Source organism: Lissotriton vulgaris, chromosome 9, assembly GCF_964263255.1.
Source record: "Lissotriton vulgaris chromosome 9, aLisVul1.2, whole genome shotgun sequence".
Lineage (NCBI taxonomy): Eukaryota > Metazoa > Chordata > Amphibia > Caudata > Salamandridae > Lissotriton > Lissotriton vulgaris.
Genome location: NC_141697.1, coordinates 718,442,029 through 718,467,741, shown reverse-complemented (window position 1 = coordinate 718,467,741; position 25,713 = coordinate 718,442,029). Strand labels below are relative to the sequence as shown.

General features: G+C 44.0%; 1 protein-coding gene across 1 annotated transcript in view; it reads left to right on the top strand.

Moving 5' to 3' along the window:
• PPP1R37 (protein phosphatase 1 regulatory subunit 37) overlaps window positions 1-25,713 on the top strand; it is a 682,383-nt gene that overhangs the window by 228,286 nt on the left and 428,384 nt on the right. The window contains exon 6 of the mRNA XM_086938453.1: window positions 3,757-3,907. Coding sequence (XP_086794579.1) covers window positions 3,757-3,907 — 151 coding nt within the window. The remainder of the gene's footprint in view (window positions 1-3,756; window positions 3,908-25,713) is intronic.

Sequence of the window (25,713 nt, the reverse complement as noted above, 5' to 3'; positions counted from 1 at the left end):
GGATCCTAAGGTCAGCTTTAGTTGAGTTATTTAAACATGATTTTCCAATCATTTTTCCATTTATAGCCACCTCATTTAAGGGCCTGAATTTAACTGACACACTGTCTTCGCCACCACCGAGATTTTTAATCGCTACAGTCTCCATGGTGATTGTCCCTGTAACTGGTAGGCACTGTGTGGTGGGCACTATAACTAGAACTTCATCCCTAACCTCAGGAGAGGGCTTAGAGTCTCTGTCGGCCATATGGTTATCTCTCCTATTAGGCTTTCTAAACCCATCCCGATCTCCATTAGAAGGCCTGCTAGGTGCTATCGGTCAGCTCGGTTCCTCTATGTAATCCGCCAATTCTGGAACCCCAGTCATAACCACCACAAAGGGACTCTATTCTGGGGGCAGATTAACAGCAGGTCTGTCCTCTTTTGCTCCCCTGTTCCAGTCCCTTTTGGGGAGAGGTGGGAGCCTTAGATGTGTTGTCTTCCGGTCTGATGTGCACTATGGGATTTGTCGGTTTGTCTACCGTTTTCTTATCTGGAGCAGTGGGGGTCTTTTGCTTTGCAATTACATTTACCTTTTGCACTAGGGCAGGTGTTTTCTTAGCTAGAGAGCCTTCTGGTTTGTTAATACTTGGTTTAATTCGCCCGACCTTTGGTGCCCCATGGTTGGGAGGATTTATGGAAAGAGCACTCAATTCGGCCAATTGTTTTTCTATATGCATAAGTCTGATCTCTATCAGAGACAAATGCATATTGAAAAGCTCCCCAATTCTTACTAAAAGTTGGCTATTGGCTTCACAATTATTGCATACTCTGCCCAAAGTGACCGAGGCCTCTACGCTTTCTGATTCCAAAGCCTCATTTGTCACATCCGAGTGTTTTTTCATGCCCCTTCTGTGGGAGGTGATGTGATCCTTTCCCGTGCTTTTTAGTTAGCGCACAAGCCCCCTTAACAATTAGCACTTTTGATTGTTTCATTTGTTTCCATATAGCGCCCTCCCTCCTTCCTTTAGACTGCTTCGTACTTATGTCATCTGGTGTGAGATTAATGACTGAATCCGGGGTCCTTTCTAGTGCCAAACTCAATTGTGAGTCCGATAGAAGTTGTGACGCAGACAAGTCAACCTCGTTTGGCATATTATGCACATCTACGCAAACTTCTACTGTAGGGCCTGTCTCCTTAGTCTGTACTGGAGTTTTAGCTAGTGCAAGAGGTCTCAAGGATGATCGTTTAGCTAAAGCTAAATCTTTGGAAACTACGTTCCAGAAGGATAATACCTTGATCAATGGCTTCATTGGCCCTTATAATAAAGTTGTCTAATGGGCCTATCGGCTGTGCTCCACCCGCCGCCGTTTTACTTCTACTACCTCTTGTGGACATTATCTAGGATATATTAGATATACGTTCACAATCTTAGATGTTATAAACTAGATGTGAATAGTTTATAGGCAAAACATACATACGAATTGTCTGTAGGCAGTTGTGAAGTATAGAAGAATAAAGAGGGGGGGCACGGTCCGGTCTCACACGGTCTATAACGGGCTTAAACAAGCCCGCCCTTGGCCCGGGGTTTGCCCGGCGCGCGCTTCCAGCGACGCGAAGGAAGTGTCATTGATTTATGCGCCTCTCGGGCGCGGAAATGGGTGGAGGTGGGCGGGATAAAGGAGCAAAGTCCTCTGGGGGCTGTAGTCCCCCCGCACGGTGGCTGCGAGATCTTCCGGTGCGGCAGCGGGGGGGGGGGACCAGCAGACACCAGGAAGCGCGAGTGCCTGAAGGCACAGGTCCCGAAGAGTCACGACCCACAGCAAAGTCACTGGTACAGGTGTTTGGTTTTTGGTTTCACCATTTACACCTTCTCCTGTTCTTCCTACTAGGCCTTTCTCTCCTCCAAAGTCTCCGATACTTCCTCCATACTCCCCATGACGATGACCTAGGAGGTGGGGGTGGAAATAATGACCCCTTCAATGATCCTGATAATGACACTGACCATCATACAGGACACATGGGATGACTACAATCATCCTGTAGATCCTCCAGACCTTCCTGATCGAGAGGCATACCCAACCAAACCATCTCCCACAGTTGACAATATTGACTTTAGTCAGCTCATTGATAGGGCTGCCCAATATCATGGTGTGCAAATGCATTCAGACCCCGCAGAGGAGGACTTCCTCATAGACCCTTTTGTACAGACACAAAGGACAGTACAAACATCAACTATGCTAAATGGTGTCATCAAACATGCTCCAGACATCTTCAAAGACCCCGCCAGTACCAAAATGCTCATTCCTCGGATTGATAAAAAATATAAACCCACCCCTAATGATCCCACCTACATTAAAGGTCAACTCCCCTTAGATTCCCTGGTAGTGACCAATGCTAGCAACTCCCAAAACTCTGGTGATGCTCCACATCCACCCAAAACTGCTAGATGCTTCCGGCAAATGGGTTGCCTCCCAAGCAGCTAATTACTCGTGGATAGCCAATGCACAAGCTTTACTTGCCAGATAAGATAGGGCTCACTATGACGAGCTTGAGGGCCTAATGCAGCATTTGCCCTACCAACACAAGACCAAAGCCAATGATTTGATTCAGGGGGGCAAATTAATAACAAACGCATCCATGAAATGTGCCCTCGATGCAGCAGACACTGTATCTAGATCTATCAACACTAGTCAGACCCTCCAGGATTTCGCGATTTGCTGCGAAATCTGCACTTCTGTAAAAATGCCGCGATTTTTACAAAACTGCCCGCGAAAATGAAGGAATGCGTCTGGAATAGATTATTATCGTATGATATACCACTTTGTGGTATTTCATACGATAATAATCTATAGTTTGTTTTCAGTTGGCCAACCAAGGCCCCTTTTAAGGTGATCGCCGAAATGGGACTTTTGTCCCCAAAAATGCTGCACGCTGCATGAAACTAGTATTTTCCGTTTCGTCTGCCAGGTTGAGACATCTAGTCTAAGTGCGCCCTCTGTTGACCAAGTTTAGAATGGGGATCAAGTGCCTTATTTTGAGAATAAGTCAATCCTCGTTTGTGCTGGAACAAAACGTATAAAAACACTCTCTGCTTTATTTAACCCGGTTTTGCAATGGCGCTCAAGTGGCGCAAAGTATTCTGTATGTTTACTTAGATTTATTACAGCCAGCAGACACCTGACAACATTGTGCAGCTCCTGCACACAGCCCCCACGCAACCCTTTCTAAATATATGCCTCTGTCTGTCTTTTATTGGACGCATGATGGGCAAATAAATGTCACGCAATCGTTTTGTAATGTTTTTTAATTCTTTTATGATTTAGTGCTAATTTTATCCCGCACTTTATTGGAGGATGTATTAGGTATACTCCAAATACCACTAAACAATTTCATGGACTATTCAGAAAAATAAGTGTACTGTTCAAATGTATATGGCAGAAAAATGATTACAGATATTGCAAGAACTGAACTTGCTGCACTGCTTTGTCAACAGGAGAGATCAGAACAGTGCTGTACCTATTAAGATATGTCGCCGTTTCTCTCTTTCTGCGCTGATGCAATATAGTTCGCCTCTCGCCATGCAGCACAATAGTGCGGCTCAGACACATTTTTAGTTAAAAACTCATTTGGCTTGCCTTTAACTCTGATGCCTAAGGACGGATATCCACTATGGATGTAATTTTGGCGACTTGAATACTAATATTGTGTTATTCTTTAATTTTTGTAATGACCTAAACTAGAAAATGGCAGTGAAGTAATAGTTTTAATTTTTACAGACAAACTGCTTGCAGTATCTTGATGCCCGAAACACTCCACTCTTAGACCACTCTGCACCTTTTGTGGCACGCGCCCTGAGGATCAGTAGCAGCCTAACAGTGCTGCACCTTGAGAATGCCAGCCTTTCTGGACGACCCCTTATGCTGCTTGGTGAGTAGATACATGTGTAAAGAAGACAATTGTTTACAATTAGCCTGCTGAGATGAGAGGACAAGAAAGCTAACAGTCAAGCATAATTGTTCCTCCAACAACAATTCAGTTTATGCATTTGTTATTTCACCAAGTTTTGTTGTAATAGTCGTGCTATTGCTTTCGCTTGCAAATTGAATACCTAAATTAACTTTCAATTTCCCAGTAGCCAGTAATAGCTTAGATATTAATACATTATGTTGCTGCTACCTCTTTTAGTGCTGGATGAAATTGTATAATCATTGTTCTGTATAACCACTTTTAGCGAAGTTCCTAATTAGCTGCTATGAGCCCAATCTTTCAGTAGTGGAGCTCTACTGGTGAAGTCAGCACTTTTGGGAATGGTGTTGCAACATTGTCAGCAACCTCAGCATCATGAAATAGCTCATTTATGTGTAACACTTCTTCTTAATTACTGTTTAATATGCCTAATCACCATTTTAGGCTTCGAGGTGAAGTTGGTTTGATCAAAGACTTGAAGATTAACAGATTGAAATTTTCCGCCCAAACCAAGAAGGCAGGAATATGCAGTGTGTGAATGTGCAATAGAAAATAGCTGCAAACTGAAGGTGTCTCCTTCAGTCATAGTATATATATATATATATATATATATCGGTATGGTGCATTCCACTGCTGCAAATTCTGAAGGTTTACAACACTTTGCTGGTAGTATTGCTCGTGTGGGAGTGAGCCACTGGTGTTGCCATGTGGGAAGGGCTGCAGGTGGAGCGGCAGGACTGTGAAGGTAAAAACAAGAGCATTGTTTGAGAAATTAGATAAGGATGATATTCAGTCCTCAAAGCTGTATTATTTGAGTCATGATTTTGTCAAGACAGGAGGCTACCTTTTTATGTATCAACTTATATTTACTCCTTCCAAGCAGCAAAACCGTTAAAAGCGCCAAACAGATTTAAAAAAAAAAAATCTCAATGAATAACATAATGGTCAGTCCCATATATGCTGGTTGACGTCCATTTTCCTCCTCTTTTGTTTGCTGCTTTTGAGAAGTAAGTATATCAGTATTTTATATTCGAATTTGTTTAGAGTGAGTCTTTATTTTGAGGTTTTTGTTGTAAGGGTACCCAATTTATTGGGATTATATTTAATAAGGCCTAATTTTTTCACAGATTTAAGTTTGATTAGAACGTACTTGGTAGGTTTCATCTTTGTTTTTATTTTTTTAATGTTTGTTTTATTGTTTAATGGTAGAGGATTCATTTGAGGTAAGCGTGAGTATTCTCAAGTGTAGGAGACACACGCGCACTGTGCATGAGCCTCTCTTTCAACAGGAGATTGAGAATAATATTAGAACAATAACAGAGGCCCTGGTTGTTAAAGGTGGTGGGCCTTGTTTAACAACTTTTGGGCGGATGTCAACAGAAATCAGGCATGCAGGTCCGTTGCCTGGCAACGGTAGGCTCAAGAACATCGGGCTTAGCTTAGCTATTGGGCTTTTTTGCCGTTTTAGGCATCATCGGAGGTGAGACTGAGTTTAGGAAGGTCGTTTCGTCAGTAAAAGTATTGAATTTACAAAATAACGTTTTGAAAAGGTTATTTACAGTTTTATAATTTCTGGGAACCAAAGTGTTAGGAGTAGGTATGGAGTCACAAGATAGTGAGGTGAAGCAAGGGAGCATTATAAGAAAGATTATGGCTTTGGAGATGGCAGTGCTCTGCAGGAGACAGTAAAAATGTTAACACAGAGACATAAGCAGTCCATGTGGAAGACCGTGAGCACTACTCAGTTCCTGATGAGGATGAGGTGCGCAGAAGGCCAGGAGGTAAATGCGCAAAGAAAAGAAAACACAAGGCGTTCGGTCCATCATCTTGTGTGTTTTGCTGTTCACCCCATGTGGGAAGGGTATGCCCAGACGTGGGTCCCATGCTCACTAGGCCTCTGGAGTCAAGCTATCCTGTCTGAAGATGGCTGCTAGCAGGAACCGGTCCTAGGATGCTTGATTCCGGTCCAGGAAAGACATGGCTTGGCATTTCGGGCTGGACTGTTCCCATGAGACACAGGGTCAAGACTGATTTGCATATGGCTGTGTCTGAACTGGGGTGGCTTGGTGAGCAAAATAACAATGGATTAAACCCAGAACTGTGACTGGGGGTAAATGTTTTGCCATTGTGCAACATTCAGTCCATCATCTTGTGTGTTTTGCTGTTCACCCTATGTGGGAAGGGTATGCCCAGACGTGGGTCCCGTGCTCACTAGGCCACTGGAGTCAAGCTATCCTGGCTGAAGACGACTGATAGCCAGAAACCGGTCCTTGAATGCTTGATTCCGGTCTAGGAAAGACATGGCTTGGTAGTTCGGGCTGGACTGTTCCCATGAGCACAGGGTCAAGGCTGATTTGCATATAGCCAGTGTCTGACCTAGGGTGGTGTGGAGTGCAAAAAAACGATGGATTTAGGCCCAGATCTTTGTACTGGGGTGAATGTAAGACATTGTTCTGCATTCTGTCCATCAACTGTGTTTTTTGCATTTTTCACCCCGAGTGTGCTGGGTATACTCAGACGTGAGTCCCAGGCTCTCAACATCACTGGAGTCAAGCTATCCAGGCTGAAGAAGGCTGATAGCCAGAAACCGGTCCTTGGATGCTTGATTCCGGTCTAGGAAAGACATGGCTTGGTAGTTCGGGCTGGACTGTTCCCATGAGGCACAGGGTCAAGGCTGATTTGCATATAGCCAGTGTCTGACCTAGGGTGGTGTGGAGTGCAAAAAAACGATGGATTTAGGCCCAGATCTTTGTACTGGGGTGAATGCAAGACATTGTTCTGCTTCTCTTCCAGGGGATCCTCATCAATAGTCATAAGCACTGAATATTCCCACCCATGTGCGGGACCCCGGAAACAATATAAAAATATATATGTAAAAAACACATATATCTCGCTCCACATATATGTATGTACATATATTATTTTTCTCACAACAATGCAGCTCCATAACTGAGGGTAAAGACAATGTAAACACATATACATGCACTGCAATTATTTAGGAAGCAAAAGGAAAGAAAACACATTAGGTCAAATAATCTTTGAACTTTGTGTTTTAATGAGTAAACTCCTCATAAATCCTGAAAATTGCTTGTAAATAGACATTGTTAGCCCTCAGGCTGCATTGTAAAAAAACAATAGCATAGAAAATGAAACCATTTTCAACAAAAACTGGCACCGTGCCTTTAAGGCAGCCATGACCCCAGGCTTCCCATCATGCCTCAGGGGTGACAGTTAGGTCAGTTGTTCTTTCCGGCTCCTTCAGTCAGGACCCTGGTGAAACAGCTGCTTTCTTTTTGACTTTCTGTCAAAAAAAATATTACTATTAATCTTCTAATTTTGCTTTCACTCGACGTCTTTTAGACATAGGGTGTTACAGAAACTTTTTTAGGCTTAAAAAAAGGTGTTTTTCCTGTCAAAGATGCCTTCTCTCTTTGACAAATGTCCTTCGTGTGGAAGGAAGATGGCCAAGACTGACACTCATTCAGTGTGTATCCTGTGCCTACCAGAATCTCATTCCTCTAAAACCTGTGAACACTGCCAGGTTTTAACTTCCAGGACTCTTAAAGAACGTGAGAGAATTCGAGTTTATGGGCTTTCTGAGAGAGGAAGATCTCCCAAGAAGCAGAAAAGTCGGAAGGCGCGGTCGACGTCGAGAGAAGCCCCGACTGGTTCACATTCGACGTCGGGAACGGCGTTGGAGAAACAGTCCACGGCGACGAAGAAGATGTCTTCAGCGTCTACATCTAAGGTACCTCAGCTACAGTCAGCGTCGAGGGATAGGTCACCGTCTGATCTGAGCTATACTGTTTCGTGCCTTCTCAATTGGCAGGGTAGATTCTTCCTAGTTTTGGGATACAAAGAATTGTCAGTTGCTACTCTGTCCTGTGAGCATTGTTTGAGAAATTAGATAAGGATGATATTCAGTCCTCAAAGCTGTATTATTTGAGTCATGATTTTGTCAAGTAGGAGGCTACCTTTTTATGTATCAACTTTTATTTACTCCTTCCGAGCAGCAAAACAGTCAAAAGCGCCAAACAGATAAAAAAAAAAAAAATCTCAATGAATAACATAATGGTCAGTCCCATATATGCTGGTTGACGTCCATTTTCCTCCTCTTTTGTTTTCTGCTTTTGAGAAGTAAGTATATCAGTATTTTATATTTGAATTTGTTTAGAGTGAGTCTTTATGTTGAGGTTTTTGTTGTAAGGGTACCCAATTTATAGGGATTATATTTAATAAGGCCTAATTTTTTCACAGATTTAAGTTTGATTAGAACATACTTGGTAGGTTTCATCTTTGTTTTTATTTTTTTAATGTTTGTTTTATTGTTTAATGGTAGAGGATTCATTTGAGGTATGCGTGAGTATTCTCAAGTGTAGGAGACACACGCGCACTGTGCATGAGCCTCTCTTTCAACAGGAGATTGAGAATAATATTAGAACAATAACAGAGGCCCTAGTTGTTAAAGGTGGTGGGCCTTGTTTAACAACTTTTGGGCGGATGTCAACAGAAATCAGGCATGCAGGTCCGTTGCCTGGCAACGGTAGGCTCAAGAACATCGGGCTTAGCTTTATTGGGCTTTTTTGCCGTTTTAGGCATCATCGGAGGTGAGACTGAGTTTAGGAAGGTCGTTTCGTCAGTAAAAGTATTGAATTTACAAAATAACGTTTTGAAAAGGTTATTTACAGTTTTATAATTTCTGGGAACCAAAGTGTTAGGAGTAGGTATGGAGTTACAAGATAGTGAGGTAAAGCAAGGGAGCATTATAAGAAAGATTATGGCTTTGGAGATGGCAGTGCTCTGCAGGAGACAGTAAAAATGTTAACACAGAAAGAGACATAAGCAGTCCATGTAGAAGACCGTGAGCACTACTCAGTTCCTGATGAGGATGAGGTGCGCAGAAGGCCAGGAGGTAAATGCGCAAAGAAAAGAAAACACAAGGCGTCGGTCCATCATCTTGTGTGTTTTGCTGTTCACCCCATGTGGGAAGGGTATGCCCAGACGTGGGTCCCGTGCTCACTAGGCCACTGGAGTCAAGCTATCCTGGCTGAAGACGACTGATAGCCAGAAACCGGTCCTTGGATGCTTGATTCGGGTCTAGGAAAGACATGGCTTGGTAGTTCGGGCTGGACTGTTCCCATGAGCACAGGGTCAAGGCTGATTTGCATATAGCCAGTGTCTGACCTAGGGTGGTGTGGAGTGCAAAAAAACGATGGATTTAGGCCCAGATCTTTGTACTGGGGTGAATGCAAGACATTGTTCTGCATTCTTTCCATCAACTGTGTTTTTTGCAGTTTCCGGCTTATCCTCCCGAGCAGCGAGTCTGGGATATTCGGGCTATGATTCCGATCTTTCAGCCTCTATCCCGGATTTCGGTCAGAATGACCCAGAGGCTACTGGGCCTCATGCATCCTGCTGGTCGACTATGCCATGTGGCATATGCCGGGTGTGCCGTGGGACCTGAAGTAAGTGGGAATCATTCCGATTGCGCCCAGATCTTCGATGGCACTGCAAGTCAGTTGCAGTGGTGACCAACGGATCGGGATTGCGTCAACAGCAGATCCCTCTCCCTTACCCAACCAGAGTTCACAGTGGTGACAGATACATCACTGCTGGGGTGGGGCGGCCACATGGGAGAAGCGGAGATCAGAGGCCTCTGGTCTTGGGTGGAATCTGGGCTCCATATCAACCTCTGGAGCTTCGGTTGATTCGTCTTGCACTAAAGGCATTCCTTCCCTCTGTCAAGGGAAGAGTAGTACAGGTGTTCACAGACAACAACACCGCCATGTGGTACTGCAACAAACAGGGAGGGGTGGGTTCATGGAGCCTATGTCAAGAGGCTCTCCGCCTTTGGACAGGGCTGGAACATCATGGCATATCTCTGGTGGTTCAAAACCTGGCAGGTTCTCTAAATGCCAGTCCGGACAAACTCCGCCGCAGATGCATGATGGATCCTGAATGGCGTCTTCACTAGGATGTAGTGCAAGGTCTCTTTCAGCAGTGGGGAGAGCCTTGGTCAGATCTATTAGCTACTGAAGAGCAGTTCTGCGTGATTAAATTTCCAAGGCCGCACTCGCTAGGCGACACTTTACGGCGCAAGTCTAGTTGCGGTTTTCTAGACACCTTTCTGCCTATACCACTTCTGCCCAGAGTGCTGAAGAAGATCAAGAGCGACCAGGCCCAAGTCATTCTTGTGGCCCCGGATTGGGCACGAAGTATCTGTTATCCGAAGCTATTACACATGGCCATAGATCATCTGATCAGACTGGCTCTTCGGGAGGATCTTCTGTCGCAGCAGCAGGGGACGGTGCTCTACCCAAACCTGTCCAGCCTCCACCTCCTTGTGTGGAGATTGAGTGGCAACAGCTGACGGCTTTCGACCTTCCTCCCAAAGTCTGTAATGTTATTCCTTCTTTGGCTCAGCAGGGCTCTGCTCTGGGCACTCTCAAAGGCTATCTTTCAGCCATGTCTGCCTTCCTTTGGCTGCCTGACCAGCCTTCTCTTTTCAAGTCCTCTACTGTAAATCGCTTCCTTAAGGGCATTACTCACTTGTTTCCTCCAACCCCTTTAGTAATGCCCCAGTGGGACTTGAACCTGGTTCTCACTTATCTTATGTGCGCTCCTTTCGAGCCTCTACATAACTGTCCTCTCAGGCTTCTGACCCTTAAAACTGTCTTTCTGGTTGCCATCACCTTTGCTCGCAGGGTGAGTGAGGTACAAGCCCTTTCTTCTAAACCTCCTTTCCTGGCTGTTCATCTGGACAAAGTTGTTCTTCGCTCTAGGCCTTCTTTCCTTCCCAAAGTGGTTACCTCTTTCCACATAGGACAGACCATTGACGTAAATAAATAATTTACTCTCTTAATTTCTATGCAGGTAAGTACTTAATCAATAATAACTCAGATCGGATGAAAAAAGACAGAGTCCGTGGTGTTAGAGTTTCTAAGGGTTTTATTCCTCATAAAAGGAATGGTCGTGACCAGGATATCATGTTCTGACCACCACAGGGGTGTCAGAAGGGATAGAGCAAACTTTATTGACATTACATAGCTTATATACTTGATTTATACCATAGGCAACAGTGCAAGAGGCGTAACAGCTGAGAGAAGACAAGATAACAGTATACACGTGTTACTAGTACGTAATCAAGAGGCGTGAACTAGGCGTGAACTAGAGGTGTGTGCTAGAAACGTCACTGATAGGTGACGCACGTGGGTGGCACCAAGGGGTGGTGCTAACAGAATTGTTGCAATGTCAGCAGAAATCGGAAACTTGGATGCGCGTGCAGCTGCATGACGTGTGATTGAAGGGGTGCAGGGGACTTGACATTTTCACTGACGGAAAGAGACAGAAGTCTGGCATGTCAGATCAACTTGTACTTCTATCATATCTGAAATCTGATGTTTAGGAACCATACTATCTGGGCGGAAAGGTCTCTAGGGCAGAAGCTAGTCTATGCTAACTGTGGATGCGTGTATAAGCGCCTAAATGTCTGCATGAGAAGCGTGGGGGCACGGGGCCTTCCATGGGAGCATAGTAACAGAGGCTATGAATTACTTGCACTGAGACAGGTCGGCCCTTTGGCTCTGCAGCTGGGGAGGATGTTTACTGAAGCTAGTAGGCAGGAATGCATTCTCGAGGAGCGGAACAGATAACTCGAAGGTTATAGTCAGTCTTGGCAGAAAGCAGGCTGAGCTGAGCGCGAGGGGCCGCGCTGGAAGTAAGTCAGAGTTCACGGGTACAGAGGTAGCCTGGGCAGAGGCTGTCAGAGTCAGGAGCCAGAAAAGAGGTTCGATGGCAGAAATTCAGGGCCTACTCTGCCAGAGCAGGAAAACATGTAAAGTGTACTACAAAAAGACGGTGGCATAGCATACTTAGGAACGGACTATATAATCCATTCAGGGTGGATCTAAAAGAGGACAAGTTAACGTTGGACGCAAATGTATTTGCGTCTTCATAGCTGACACAGGAGGGAAGTTACATGCACTTTAAGCTGGTACATGGAGTCGGTGGGGTACGCGCTAGGGAACATAACATGACCAAAAATTTATATTTCCTCATTCCCTCCTTGTTCCCTACGGACCCTTCATGAAATATCGATCCTCATGAATCGATCAGTTTGTTCTTGCAACATCATTTGCTCTTCTTTCTTTCGTTTGCGTTTTGAGAGAAAACTGGAATGTTCAATACAAGAAGTGGCACACAGTCCACAAATCGCTGGCCCACACTGCAGGCACAGGCAGCAACTGAATACTAGGACTAGGCCAATGCCTAGGAAGGATAGGATCTTCCATCCCCAAGCTGTTAACGTTGTCCAGAACCAACCAACCAATCAACCAAGTCCAGGTGCCTGGATTCTGATGTATCTGATTTGCAATTTTATGGAGACGGGTGATAGCTTGATATACAGATGGTGCGTTTTGTGGTATGAAAACACAGCAACTTGACCCGATGACCTTACAGGCTCCACCTCTATCTGCCAAGATGACGTCAATAACAAGACGGTTCTGAAGGACAACAACCCGCATGGCGGACTGTTCTTCTGTTAAGTTACCTAAGGCGGAGGCAGTTTCATTCACTACTGCTTCAAGCGTTCTAGTTAATCTGCGTATTAATTTACTATTCTGAACAGGTCCTAAAAAGAAAAAGAATCCTTTATTAAAATCGGTGTATTGTTCCCATGCCGTTTCTGTGTAGTCGACAAGTGGGATATCTCTTCTGGGTCTATTCTTTACTAGATTGGTATTTCTATGGTAATCAGGGGGAGCTAGGAAAACAGGTGGCAGAAGGAATGCAATGTAACAAGTACCATCCCAATCTGGAGGTAGGCGTATGTAAGCGGTATGACCACAAACAAAGTAAGAATGACTAATAGCTTTAAAGGACGATTTTCCATGATCACTGAATTCGACCACAGTAGTGCATTTACTATGACCTAAGTGTACTGAACCTTTCTTCTTGATACATAATTCACCAGTGACTGGCAATACTGACATAATGGGTAGAACTGGTGCAGCTTCGGACTCGACAGTAAGAATCATAAGGCTAATTGTATAATTACCTAATCCATATACTTCATTTTCTAGATCAGTTCCTATTCTAGTGGGAAGTCCCTCCTTATCAGGGTAACAGACGTCTAGCAGGACTAAGTTCAGGTTTCCCCAAACCCAACCCCCATCGAAAACAGCAATATCAGGATCTAAGGAATTAATTATTTTAAACCATGCACCGCAGGAGCCATTGTGGGTGAACGGGTACGGAAAGAGGGGCAGAGCTCCCTTGTAATTCTGGTAGGGAGGGAGTCGGCCACATATCCAGCAATTTGTAGCATTGTTAGTTTGATGAGAATGGTGTAGCATACTAATGAATGTGTTGTTGCGCAGCGCAAGTCTGTAGGAAAGCTCGTGTGGAGGTAACTCACTAAAAGTGTGTTCAGCAGATACATTATAGGCAGATTGTTCACGCTTGAAAATAGGGTAATAGATAGGCAAAAGGATGCTAGTAATAATAATTAAAATACTCAGAATAAACATGATTAATAGTGTCACTATACATTGACTACGAAGTGATTTACAATATGTACGTTTCTTGGCTTCTCTCTCTCTCTCTCTGTCTCGATCTAGGGGATACATGTCAGAAACTATTTAACCGATTCACCTAGGGGAGGACTTAAACAATTAAACTGTCTGACTTGCTAGATCGGAGTTTCATGCGATAATCTTCTTGGGGAGTTCTTTCTCGTTCAGATTCTGTAAAGTCTTTTGGCTCGACACAGTCTTTGGTGGGGGTGGACGAGTCTCGATCAGGTTTCAGTCCAAAAAATTTCTTCACATGACTCGTATGAACCCACCCCTTTCTCTCCTCGATCTTCACGGCGGTCCTCGTGGTGAGAAGGACGGTCTTCGGGGACTTCCAGCGGGGCTCCAACGGACTCTTTCTATCAAAATTGCGCACCAGTACAATGTCGCCAGGACGGACGTCGTGCGGCTTTACATCAGTGTTGTCAGGGAAGGCTGCGGCAACCTGTGAACGACATGATTGGAGTGCAGACATCAAGGAGGCAAGGTAATCTGTCAACATATTACAATCAACATCAGTAATCTTTTTCGGAATGGGCGTCCCCCACATATTCGGTGGTCTGCCAAAGACCACCTCGTACGGGGATAGCCCTGATCTCGAATGGGCGACCATTCTCATGTAGAATAGTGCCACTGGCAGTGCGACTATCCAGTCGACCCCTTTCTCCTGACATATTTTGGCAAGGCGGATCTTTAGTGTCTGGTTATGCCTTTCTACAAGGCCTGCGGCTTCGGGATGTCGGACACAATGGAACTTCCACTGGTATCCCAATAATAAAGAAACTTCTTTCATTAATGCAGATGAGAATGGCTGACCGTTATCTGAGTACACGACACGAGGCAGGCCGTATCGTGGGAAGAATTCACGAACCAACTGCTTGGCAGTGGTCGGAGCAGTGTAATCTGGGACTGGGTATGCTTCGGTCCAGCGGGACAGAGCACAAACAATTACGAGAACATATTTAAATCCTCGACAACGGTCCATCTGGATATAATCCATCTGGAGGACTTCAAAAGGGTGATCGGGAGGATGAAACCCACCTTGCTCTACAGGGACGCTTTTACCTGGATTGAACTGACAACAGATCATGCAAGTACGCACTTTCTGTTTTGCGGCTGCTCGTAAGTGTTTATTGTTCCAAAGATTTTGTAAACTGTCTAACATCGCTTTCTCTCCTAGGTGTGCTGGGCTATGTGCTGTATTTATCATGACTTGAACCATGGAGTCAGGGAGAAACCATGTAGATTTTCCCTTCGTCACCCAACCTTGATCTGTTTGGATCCCTCCTTGTTCAATCCATTTCTTTATTTCTTCTGGAGTAGCATGTGTCTGAATGTCGATGACATCTAGTGTGGGATCCCTGACTGTCATACAGTTTGTCGGATCTGTTGTCTTTGTCGTATCAGTTGTCTGAGTGTGAGTCAGTGCTGTATGTTTTGCTGTCTGGTCTGCCAGGTCGTTACCCTGGGAGACAGAATCTGTGACTTTAGTATGTGCTTTACACTTCATGACGGATATGGCTGAAGGCAGATGTATTGCTTCTAACAATGCTTGAATGAGGGGACCATGTTGGATCTTGGCACCATGAGAGGTCAGAAAACCTCGTTCTTGCCATAGCATGCCGAAGTCGTGTACAACTCCGAACGCATAACGGGAATCAGTGTATATGTTGACATTTCTGTTCTTGGCTAGAATACAGGCTCGGGTCAGAGCGATGAGCTCTGCCGCTTGAGCAGACAGTGTATCAATACGATGTGTTTCTTTAACTTCAGTTTCAGTGGTCACGGCATATGCGGCCACTAATTCTCCTGTACTTGTTCTCATACATGAACCATCCACATAAAGTGTCAGGTCTGGATTTGTCAATGGAACATCTGTTAAGTCTCGTCGGGGCTTTGTTACTGCATTAATGATCTCTATGCAATCATGCGGAGCTGGATCTGTCATAATTGTAGGTAACAGTGTTGCTGGGTTCAGGATACTGCAGCGTCTGATTTCTATGTGTGGCTGGAATAGTGTCAATTCGTAACCTGTCAGTCCTGCTATAGTCAAGTGTTGAGTTTGGGTTTTGTTTAAAAGAACCTCTACGGAATGTGGAACTTGTACTGTTAACTGATGACCTAGAACAATTGAGTCGCTCTGTCTGATTGCTAGCGCTGTTGCTGCTACTGACTTTAAGCACGCAGGGAGTGCCTGGGCTACTGAATCCAATTTACTTGAAAAATAAGCGCAAGGCTTATGTGAACCTGCTTGGTCTTGAGTGAGGACAGACAATGCTGTACCATCACGTTCTGTAACAAAAAGTGTGAACGGTTTGCTGTAACATGGTGTCGCTAAAACTGGTGCTTGGCATAGTGCTTTCTTTAATTCCTCAAAGGCTTGTGTATGTTCCTGAGTCCAAGGGAGGGCAATCGAAGTTGCTGCCTCCTGCGTCGTTAACTGGATGAGTGGTTTAGCTAGAAATGCATATTGAGGAATCCATTGTCTGCAGTACGAGGTGAGGCCTATAAAGGCCCGCACTTCCTTTTGTGTCTGGGGACGTGGCATGTTTACAATTAACTGAATGCGATCGGGAGTGAGCTGTCTCCCCACTTTGGACAGCAAGTGACCCAAGTATACAACTTGCTGAACACAGAATTGTAGCTTCGAAGGAGACACCTTGTGTCCCTTGTCGGCCAGGAAATGTAAAACTGTCAATGATGCTTGTTCACATTCGGGCTCACTTCGTGCGGTGATCAGTAGATCATCGACGTATTGCAGTAAAGCGGTGTTAACTGGCATTTGAATACAATCTAGTTGTCTTTTCAGTGCTTGACTATAGATGCTGGGGCTTTCTGTGAATCCTTGAGGTGCGCGGGAAAATTTGAAACTTCGTCCATTTAAACTGAATCCGAAGAGATATTGGCTCTCCGGATCAATAGGTACGCTGAAGAAAGCGTTCTTGAGATCAATTACAGTAAAGAACGTTGCTTCTGAATCAATAGCAGTCAATAGGGAAGAGATATCGGGGACCACAGGGTACTGCGGTACAATACATTTATTCAGTTCTCGAAGATCAATCACCAGCCGATATACTGGCGGTGCATTGGGGTCTGTACGTTTAAGAATTGGAATGATAGGTGAATTACAGATATTGGAGTCGGTCTCTACGACCACTCCCTGGGCAATAAGCTCTTCAATGATTTTCAGTAAAGCCACTACAGCATCGGGTGGTAACTTGTATTGTCTGATTCTGGGTAGAACAACTCCTGTCTTGAGTGTAACACGATATGGAGTGATATGCATACAACCTACGTCAGCTGGGCCTTTTGCCCATAGGTGATTTGGTACATTTTTCAATCTGACATCAAATTCTCGTAAAACATAATGACCCTTGAAATCCCGTAGAAAGAGTCTGACTCCCTCCGGGGAACAGCATATTATAGCTCCTAGAGCCTTCAGTGTTTTAATTCCTAACAGATTCTCTGGGCATGATTTCGTAAGTAACAAATCTGTAACTCGTGATAATGGACCCACAGCCAACGGTACTGGTTCCGATACTTCATTTACAATAGGCTGTCCTGAAAAACCAAGGGAAACATTCTGTGAGCCTGAGAGGGGTGCCCCTGGGACTTCATTATGACTGATTGTAGTGCGGCTTGCCCCTGTGTCAATTAAAAACTTTCTGTCTTTTCCCAATACGTGACTGTGTACATAAGGACCTTCTTGATCTACAGGAATTTCAATAAGAGGCAAACCACTTTCCCTCTCTAGGCTGTTTCATGTATATCGGGGATAATCTGGATATGCAGATTGGGCATACTGGTACATCTGTTGTGAAACTTGCTGAGTCGCGGCAATGGGCTGTGGCTGTGGTACTGCTACTGTCTGCGCTGTGTGGGAAGGAGCATGCATAGGCTGTGTACTCTGCATTGGCTGTACATTTTGTGAGGTCTGTTGCTGGACCTGATCGTGTCTAGGCGGATGCGGTCTTTCTTTAGTTTTACCTGTTGAAATGTTATGTTTCAGGACTGGGCATTCATGTACATAATGACCTGGCTGTTTACAATAATTACATGTCCCTTTAACGGGAGCTGTAGAGTGATTTGTCTGGGCCCCACCTTTCCTTTGACCGTCGGCTGGGACCGTCTGAGCTACTAACATTTTCATTTTCGTGTCTTTCATACGTTTCTGTTCCTGATCTTGTTCTTCTCTAATTCTGTTCTGATGATATTGTAACATTTGTAACATCTGGGATGGCGTATTTGCTTGCCAAGTACTTTCAACTTTGTACACTCTATTTTTAACTAATGGTAGGGAATTCTCGACTAATTTTGATAGGAAAAGGTGTGGATATGACTCGCTGCTTGGTTGTAGGCCACTATTTATAATGAAACATTTCTCGAATCTTGAATAGAAGTCGCTAGTATCTTCATCTTGTTTCTGTTTACAGGACGAGATTGCGTCCCAATCTTCCTTTCTAGTTGTCAATAATCTTGGCAAAACCTGTACTATTAATCCGGGTAATGCTTTAGTCCTTTCCCCAAGGCCTAACCCTGGGACTCGTTTGCTTTCTTCGTCTTCTATTTCTGCCCATGCTATCTTTGTGTCCCCCACCTCCCATTCTTTTTCCTTTAATTTCTCGTAAATGCCCGTGGGCAACAGTACCTTCAACATTTTCATGATATCATCATACGTGTAATCCCCCATCAGTAACATGTCTTTAAGCTCTCTGTGAAAGCCTGCAGGGTCTTTATCATGACACGGGACTAGTTTCTTCATTTCTAACAGTTCTAACTTAGTCAGTGGTGTGTGAACATACACACGCTTCAAGGTGTGATCCGTACCCATAACTGGGTGTACTTCTCGTAAGGGGTTCTGACTTTCAATGCCACTACCGCATTGCATGTGGTACGTTTTTCTTTCTGGAGGCGGGGCGGGAACATATTCAGAGCTTATGAAGGTGTTATATTTATGTCGTTGTTCTAGAATTATTTGTATTAACTTGGTACTGAAACCTCTCCATCTATCCATGAGTAGTGCTTCTAATGTTTCGTGTAAGGGACCTGGATCGGAATGGTGGTTTCTGTACTTGATGAGGAGGTGCTGAATCATGTATACACCTGCTAATTTCTGCTCGTCTGGGGAAAGGTTCAAGAATGTCTGCGCTAACGTATCATCATGATATATGTCTGGGTTTTCGGCCCATAACACGGCTGACCGGGCTAGTTCCTGTTCATCCATAGAATTGAGTACATGGTACCCCATTCGGTCTCGAAGCCTTTTATCAGTTTCCTGGAACTGATGTTCAGAAGAATTCGGGTTTGTTAAAGCAGAGAGAAAAACTCTCTTGTTTTCCGGACGGATGCCTTTCCTAAGGTAGTTTCCCTTACCTACATACGCTATAGTATCTGTAGTCCTTCCTGGTTCTTCAAGTTCTTCCTCCTCGGAGGAAGTTTTGTCATTCCCTTTCTGGTGTGCCGTTATCACTGCCTTTCTAATTTTCTGGTACTTACTGGCTATGCAAGCCCCCCTGTCATGTTTTCCTTCGGCTATATTTTGACCCCACTTGTTTAGTGCATCTAATTCACTTTGATCTGTCTCAGGCCTGTCTCGTTCTCTTATTAAACAATTTATGAAAAATCGGAGTATTTGTGCTTGAATATCAACCTTCTGTTTAGCCATTGCATCCTTGATACTGTCAGGGTCTTTCCCTGTCTGAACAAACTCATATATTCTATCTAGCCGTTCCTTCATTCCTACATAGCATAGCAAGATATCAGTGGCAGATCTTAACCGTAGTGATGCCAATATCATTAGATCGTTTTTTCCGGGTACTGGATCATATCTACAAACTGACATGTTTTCCTTTAATGCGTCAAGGCGGGGGGACTGGAACGTGGGGAGACTCTGCGTGTCCCTAAAATTGAATCTGCGTGTTAATGGCGGGGTCCGAAGACCCGCAGTCGCACCTCCTGAAGCGGATGCTTGAGCATTATCTCCCTGCGGAGTCTGGATCTGAACTTGAATTTGTCGTTTAGTAGGATCAGGTAGGACTTGTTTCGGTAGGTCAATCTTGGGTGCGGGAAGTGGCGGAGCTGGCGGAACAGGGGAGGTCTGTCGCGGTACCGGCGGAACATGATCTGGGGGCGTAGTGCCACCCCCGTCCCTGTCAGTGGGCAGGGCACGAACAGGCAGATTGGCGTAAGCTGGTGCTACATCCTCTAAATATGAATTTAGGAATATGTCTTTAGTAGTTTTATGCATTACTTTAGTTGGAACTAATGGTGGCGGTAAATTTTTCGGTATTTCTGATAGGGCCTCAGGTGTACCTTCGGCCGCGAGATACATTCCGTTTACAAGATTGTTTCGGGCACGGTCTATTTGTTCTGTTTTTACACGGATCCCTTCAATAACTAATTCATTTTCTTGGGCTTTTTCTGATTCTTTAAGTCTGTCCTCTCTACGGAGTGCTTTCTCAGCACGCTTATGTGATTCCTTACGCCAGCATTCTATGGCGTCTTTCTGGGATTGTCTAGCTTTCTTTTTCCATAATGCTTCTTCTACCTTCATGATGCACTCGGCATCCCATGTTCCGGTAACAGGCCATCTGTGTCTTTCGTCTAGGTGCTTGGTGTAATCGGCCCATAAATCTAGATATAATATGGCATCTATGCCATGCTTGTGGTACATAAAGTTACCTGGAGTGTCCCTAGGGGGAATAGGAATTTCTTCCTCCAGTATCCCTTTCCTAGTTCCTATCTGCTTTAACTTGTTGAAAAACGGCATTTTGCTTACTTATTACTGAGTACTCAATCCTTACTACTTAATACTGGTTACAGCTACTTTATACAAGAAACACAAAAATGCACATTAAACGGTCACATCCATACCACGACATTAATCACATAAGAAGACATTTAAGACATAGATGACTACCCCCCTATACTGGATGTACTGCTCAACAGTACAGATACACTGGTGTAACAGTGCAGAAATTCAGAATACTCGATATACTGCTAAACAGTACAGATACACTGCCTAAAAAACAGTGCAGACCGGACTTGTGTACCCAAACCCGTCTAGATACGACCCAGCGATGGTACTCACCGGGAAGCACGGAAACAGAAGGCCTCGGAAAACTCGACTGGACTCGACTCGGTACTTCGGAAAACTTCGGAAAACCTCGGAAACCTGGTGGGCCTCTTGACACCTCGGACCTTGCTTCTTTCGGCTAGGCTCTGGTCGGGATCCTCCGCACTCCTCACCGCCTCGTCTGGGCACTGATCGCAGTCTTCGTCACCTCCTTGGGTCAGAGGGAGATGCAGGAAATCCTGCCGGTACGCGTAGGTTCCGTCTAACTGACGGCAGGGGACAGAGCTTGCAATGCGCCAACCGGCGCGTGAGGTGGGGGAGGGGTCCCTGTTCGGGCGCCAAAATGACGTAAATAAATAATTTACTCTCTTAATTTCTATGCAGGTAAGTACTTAATCAATAATAACTCAGATCGGATGAAAAAAGACAGAGTCCGTGGTGTTAGAGTTTCTAAGGGTTTTATTCCTCATAAAAGGAATGGTCGTGACCAGGATATCATGTTCTGACCACCACAGGGGTGTCAGAAGGGATAGAGCAAACTTTATTGACATTACATAGCTTATATACTTGATTTATACCATAGGCAACAGTGCAAGAGGCGTAACAGCTGAGAGAAGACAAGATAACAGTATACACGTGTTACTAGTACGTAATCAAGAGGCGTGAACTAGGCGTGAACTAGAGGTGTGTGCTAGAAACGTCACTGATAGGTGACGCACGTGGGTGGCACCAAGGGGTGGTGCTAACAGAATTGTTGCAATGTCAGCAGAAATCGGAAACTTGGATGCGCGCGCAGCTGCATGACGTGTGATTGAAGGGGTGCAGGGGACTTGACATTTTCACTGACGGAAAGAGACAGAAGTCTGGCATGTCAGATCAACTTGTACTTCTATCATATCTGATATCTGATGTTTAGGAACCATACTATCTGGGCGGAAAGGTCTCTAGGGCAGAAGCTAGTCTATGCTAACTGTGGATGCGTGTATAAGCGCCTAAATGTCTGCATGAGAAGCGTGGGGGCACGGGGCCTTCCATGGGAGCATAGTAACAGAGGCTATGAATTACTTGCACTGAGACAGGTCGGCCCTTTGGCTCTGCAGCTGGGGAGGATGTTTACTGAAGCTAGTAGGCAGGAATGCATTCTCGAGGAGCGGAACAGATAACTCGAAGGTTATAGTCAGTCTTGGCAGAAAGCAGGCTGAGCTGAGCGCGAGGGGCCGCGCTGGAAGTAAGTCAGAGTTCACGGGTACAGAGGTAGCCTGGGCAGAGGCTGTCAGAGTCAGGAGCCAGAAAAGAGGTTCGATGGCAGAAATTCAGGGCCTACTCTGCCAGAGAAGGAAAACATGTAAAGTGTACTACAAAAAGACGGTGGCATAGCATACTTAGGAACGGACTATATAATCCATTCAGGGTGGATCTAAAAGAGGACAAGTTAACGTTGGACGCAAATGTATTTGCGTCTTCATAGCTGACACAGGAGGGAAGTTACATGCACTTTAAGCTGGTACATGGAGTCGGTGGGGTACGCGCTAGGGAACATAACATGACCAAAAATTTATATTTCCTCACCATCACTTTGCTCACCTTCTTTCCGCCTCCGCATCCTTCTAAAGAGGAAGAGCGGCTCCAACGTCTGGATCCAAAAAGTGCCCCCTGGTGCTATCTGGATCGCACAAAACAATTCCGGGTGGATGACCAGCTCTTCGTTGGTTATTTATGTGCCAAGAAAGGTAGGGCTGTGCAAAAACGAACCATCTCCCGATGGATTGTTCTTTGCATCAAAATCTGCTATTCCTTCGTGAAAAAGGAACCTCCAGTGGGGTTGCGTGCCCATTCCACCAGGGCGACTGCAGCCACTACTGCTTTGGGACGTCTAGTCCCCCTTCTTGACATCTGCCAGGCAGCTGTGTGGGCTTCACTGCCTGCACAGTTTACCAAACACTACTGCCTGTACAGCCAAGTCCAGTGAGACTGCTTCTTCGGACGTTCAGTTCTCCAGGACTTTCTGGTGTGAACTTGGTTCGCAGACCTATCACCAGGTTTGCTATTGCTGGGTTATCTATTCTAAGGTGGTGAATCCATAGCGAACTCTCTTTCAGAGGAACAAGTTACTTTCCTTTGGTAACCATAGATATATAAGAGACATAGATTAGTTATGGATTCCTCACCGCCCCACCCATCCTCCCTCTTCTGCGAACTGACATCTAGGATAAAGGACTCTCTTTCAGGGCCCTAGGTTTTGTGTACCAGTTGTCTGTGTCTTGCATGGCTCTGCTCTTCAGGTGTGGAATGTTGTATAAAGAACTGACGTCAGCGCGTGAGGGCGGTGTCTTAAGTAGATAATGCAACGTCTTTCCAGCGACCATGACGCCTATGACGAACGCGGAGTTGACTGACTCCACATATCGATGCACAGGGGTACTGCTGACTAACAAATTCTCTGGATCCAGTCTGACGACTGAGGGTAATTCTAAGGTGAGGATTCCATAACTAATCAGTCTCCTACAGATGTATTGTAACAGAAAGTAAGTGACTTGTTCTTATGCATGTTTCAGGAAAAACAAAACGCCCTATGATTTAACATTTTACAAACTATTGTCTCACAGTCCCTGTTCACATTTTCACGGTATAAAGGTTGCTCCTTCCTGGACACATCCATTAATCGTCGGTGACCACCTTAGCACGCAGAGACAATCCCACAACAGGAGCCCTTCTAAATCTTTCCTCAGTCTTAGAAGGATCCCTATTATGGGTTTGACTCAAATAAGAAATTGGTACCTTGGTTATACGGTATGTGTTTTGATTTGAAATAATAAGGAATAAAGATAAAGTACTCCCTATTTAGTGTTTATATCACTATGACCACACTAAGTTTATTTGTATCTTTTATAGTCTCCTGTCTCGTCATGACCCACAGACACGTCAAAGGTTATTACTGAATGATTTTTATTTTTTATTTTTTCAAATAAGAAAGTTTATATATCTCTCATTTCAGATTTCAAAACACGTTTGTATATACAAGTAATTTTTACATATATACAATAGAATAGAAGCCCTTCGTTTCGAGTTAGGATGTCTCACCAAAACATAAAACAGACATTCCTATTGAGATCACGCAGACTCATATGAGGAAAACAATTAGGTAGAACTTATTTATACCCAATGTCTTAAAGATCCCTCAACACATTATTAAAGTTAATCCAAAATATTTATATGTATCTGCTGTCTCTTTATAGTCGACGCGTTTCGGCCAATCAATTCAGGCCTCTTCAGGACTAGGGCTATTCACAATCCATCTGTACAGACAACAATTAAAAATAAAAATAAAAAGAAGGGGAACAGACATCATTTTTAAATTCCATAGATTAATAACAAAAATATCTATCTACATATTTACATGTGGACATTAAATCGAACATAGTTTATAAGATATTCCTTCTGTGAGCAGACTGACCATTGTGACATACCATTTGTTAGTTCAATTCCATTAAATTCATTGAACACGTCAGAGCATGGTATCTTAATATAGCTGATTTTTATATATAGAGAGACCTCTTCGTTGCAAAGCTAGACTCCCCTGGATTCCGTTTTTTATATATATATATATTTTTTCTCTCTTTTGTTAATAGTCACATTTATTTTACAAAAGTATGTCTAATCCAGTTAGCGTTATCGAAATGGAATGGTATTTACCGGGTAATAGAGTCGGAAGTGCTTCTCAAATACTTTCATGGGCTCCTTTTTATATGTATAAACACTCTGTGCTCGCTGTCAATCCAAATAATGGAACTATTGCTTGGTCGGTAACTAGATGTCTATCTCCCGACTACAGCATCTGGGGAAAAGAGACCACTGTCAGTGTAACATCCATGTGGCTCACGGTTCCAAACACGTTTTCTAAGTAAACGGGGGAACAAACTTACTTAGCTAGCGCTTCAAGCGGTTCTTAAATATTTCTTTTACTCAATCACGAGTGCTCACAAACGTCGGCCTTGCGCGTTCCTCTCTTCCCGGGGTCTGAAAAATATATAAAAATGACCCGCTTTCGTAAGCACCGCGTTGTAGACATACCACGTTTGTCCAATCTCTAACAAACACACAACACTTACGTTTTGTAATGTCTCTCTTCGTTTTCAAATTGGTCGTCTCTCTGCAATGTTTGAACGCGACCGCCTCTATAATTAGGCGACATTAAGAACGGACTACCTTTTCCGGAGTAGTTTATATGGAAACTGAAAAGGGGAACTGTAGTGCTTCCTGGTTACCGGCATTAACACAAAAGAGGGACTATTTCGGTTCTCTATTACGAAAGGTGTCTCTGATGACTACCCTCACTGGGATACAACAGGCTTATGTAAAAACCGGGTTATAGGTTCCATGTTTACTTATAGACCATGTTATACCTTGAAACTTATTTAATTATAAAGTCTGAAATAATGGTATATTTACTTAATTAAATAAATAGTCAGTCGCTCCTCACAATCTAAACAATGTTTTCATTAATATATTTCCACAGTATCCGTTACATGTCATATCAAGGAACAAATATACAGTTTATTACATTCCAATTCAACACAGCTTTACAATAAAGACCAGATTTCATCTTTTTCATTCAACCCTGTGGTTGCTGTTTTGTATTTTTCAATTAGTCTCGCTTCTAATCTACTTAGTTTAGATTCAAGTTCTTCTGGTTTTGTTTTATCTAGTACACATAATACTGACCAGATTATATCCTCCTCTGAATGTTGATGCGTTTCAAAATGTTGTACTAAAGGAGCCCCTGAAGTTTTACATTTGATACGTGACTTGTGTTGCAGGATGCGTTTCTTGACCAGCTGGGTGGTTTGCCCAATGTATGTCTTTTTGCACGGACAGGTAATACAATAAATTGCGTTCTTTGTGTTACAATTGGAAAAACTTCTTTGTTGGTGCATTGATCCATTAATCTCTATTTCTTTTGAGTCAGATGTTAAATTACAGGCCACACAATTCAAGCACCTATAATGGCCAATTACAGGGGGTAATTTTAACATTCCTCTCAGATCTGTTGTTTTTTTGTCCTCTTTTCTCTCAGCTCTCACAAGCATTTGTCTTATATTTTTGCCTTTTTTAAAAGC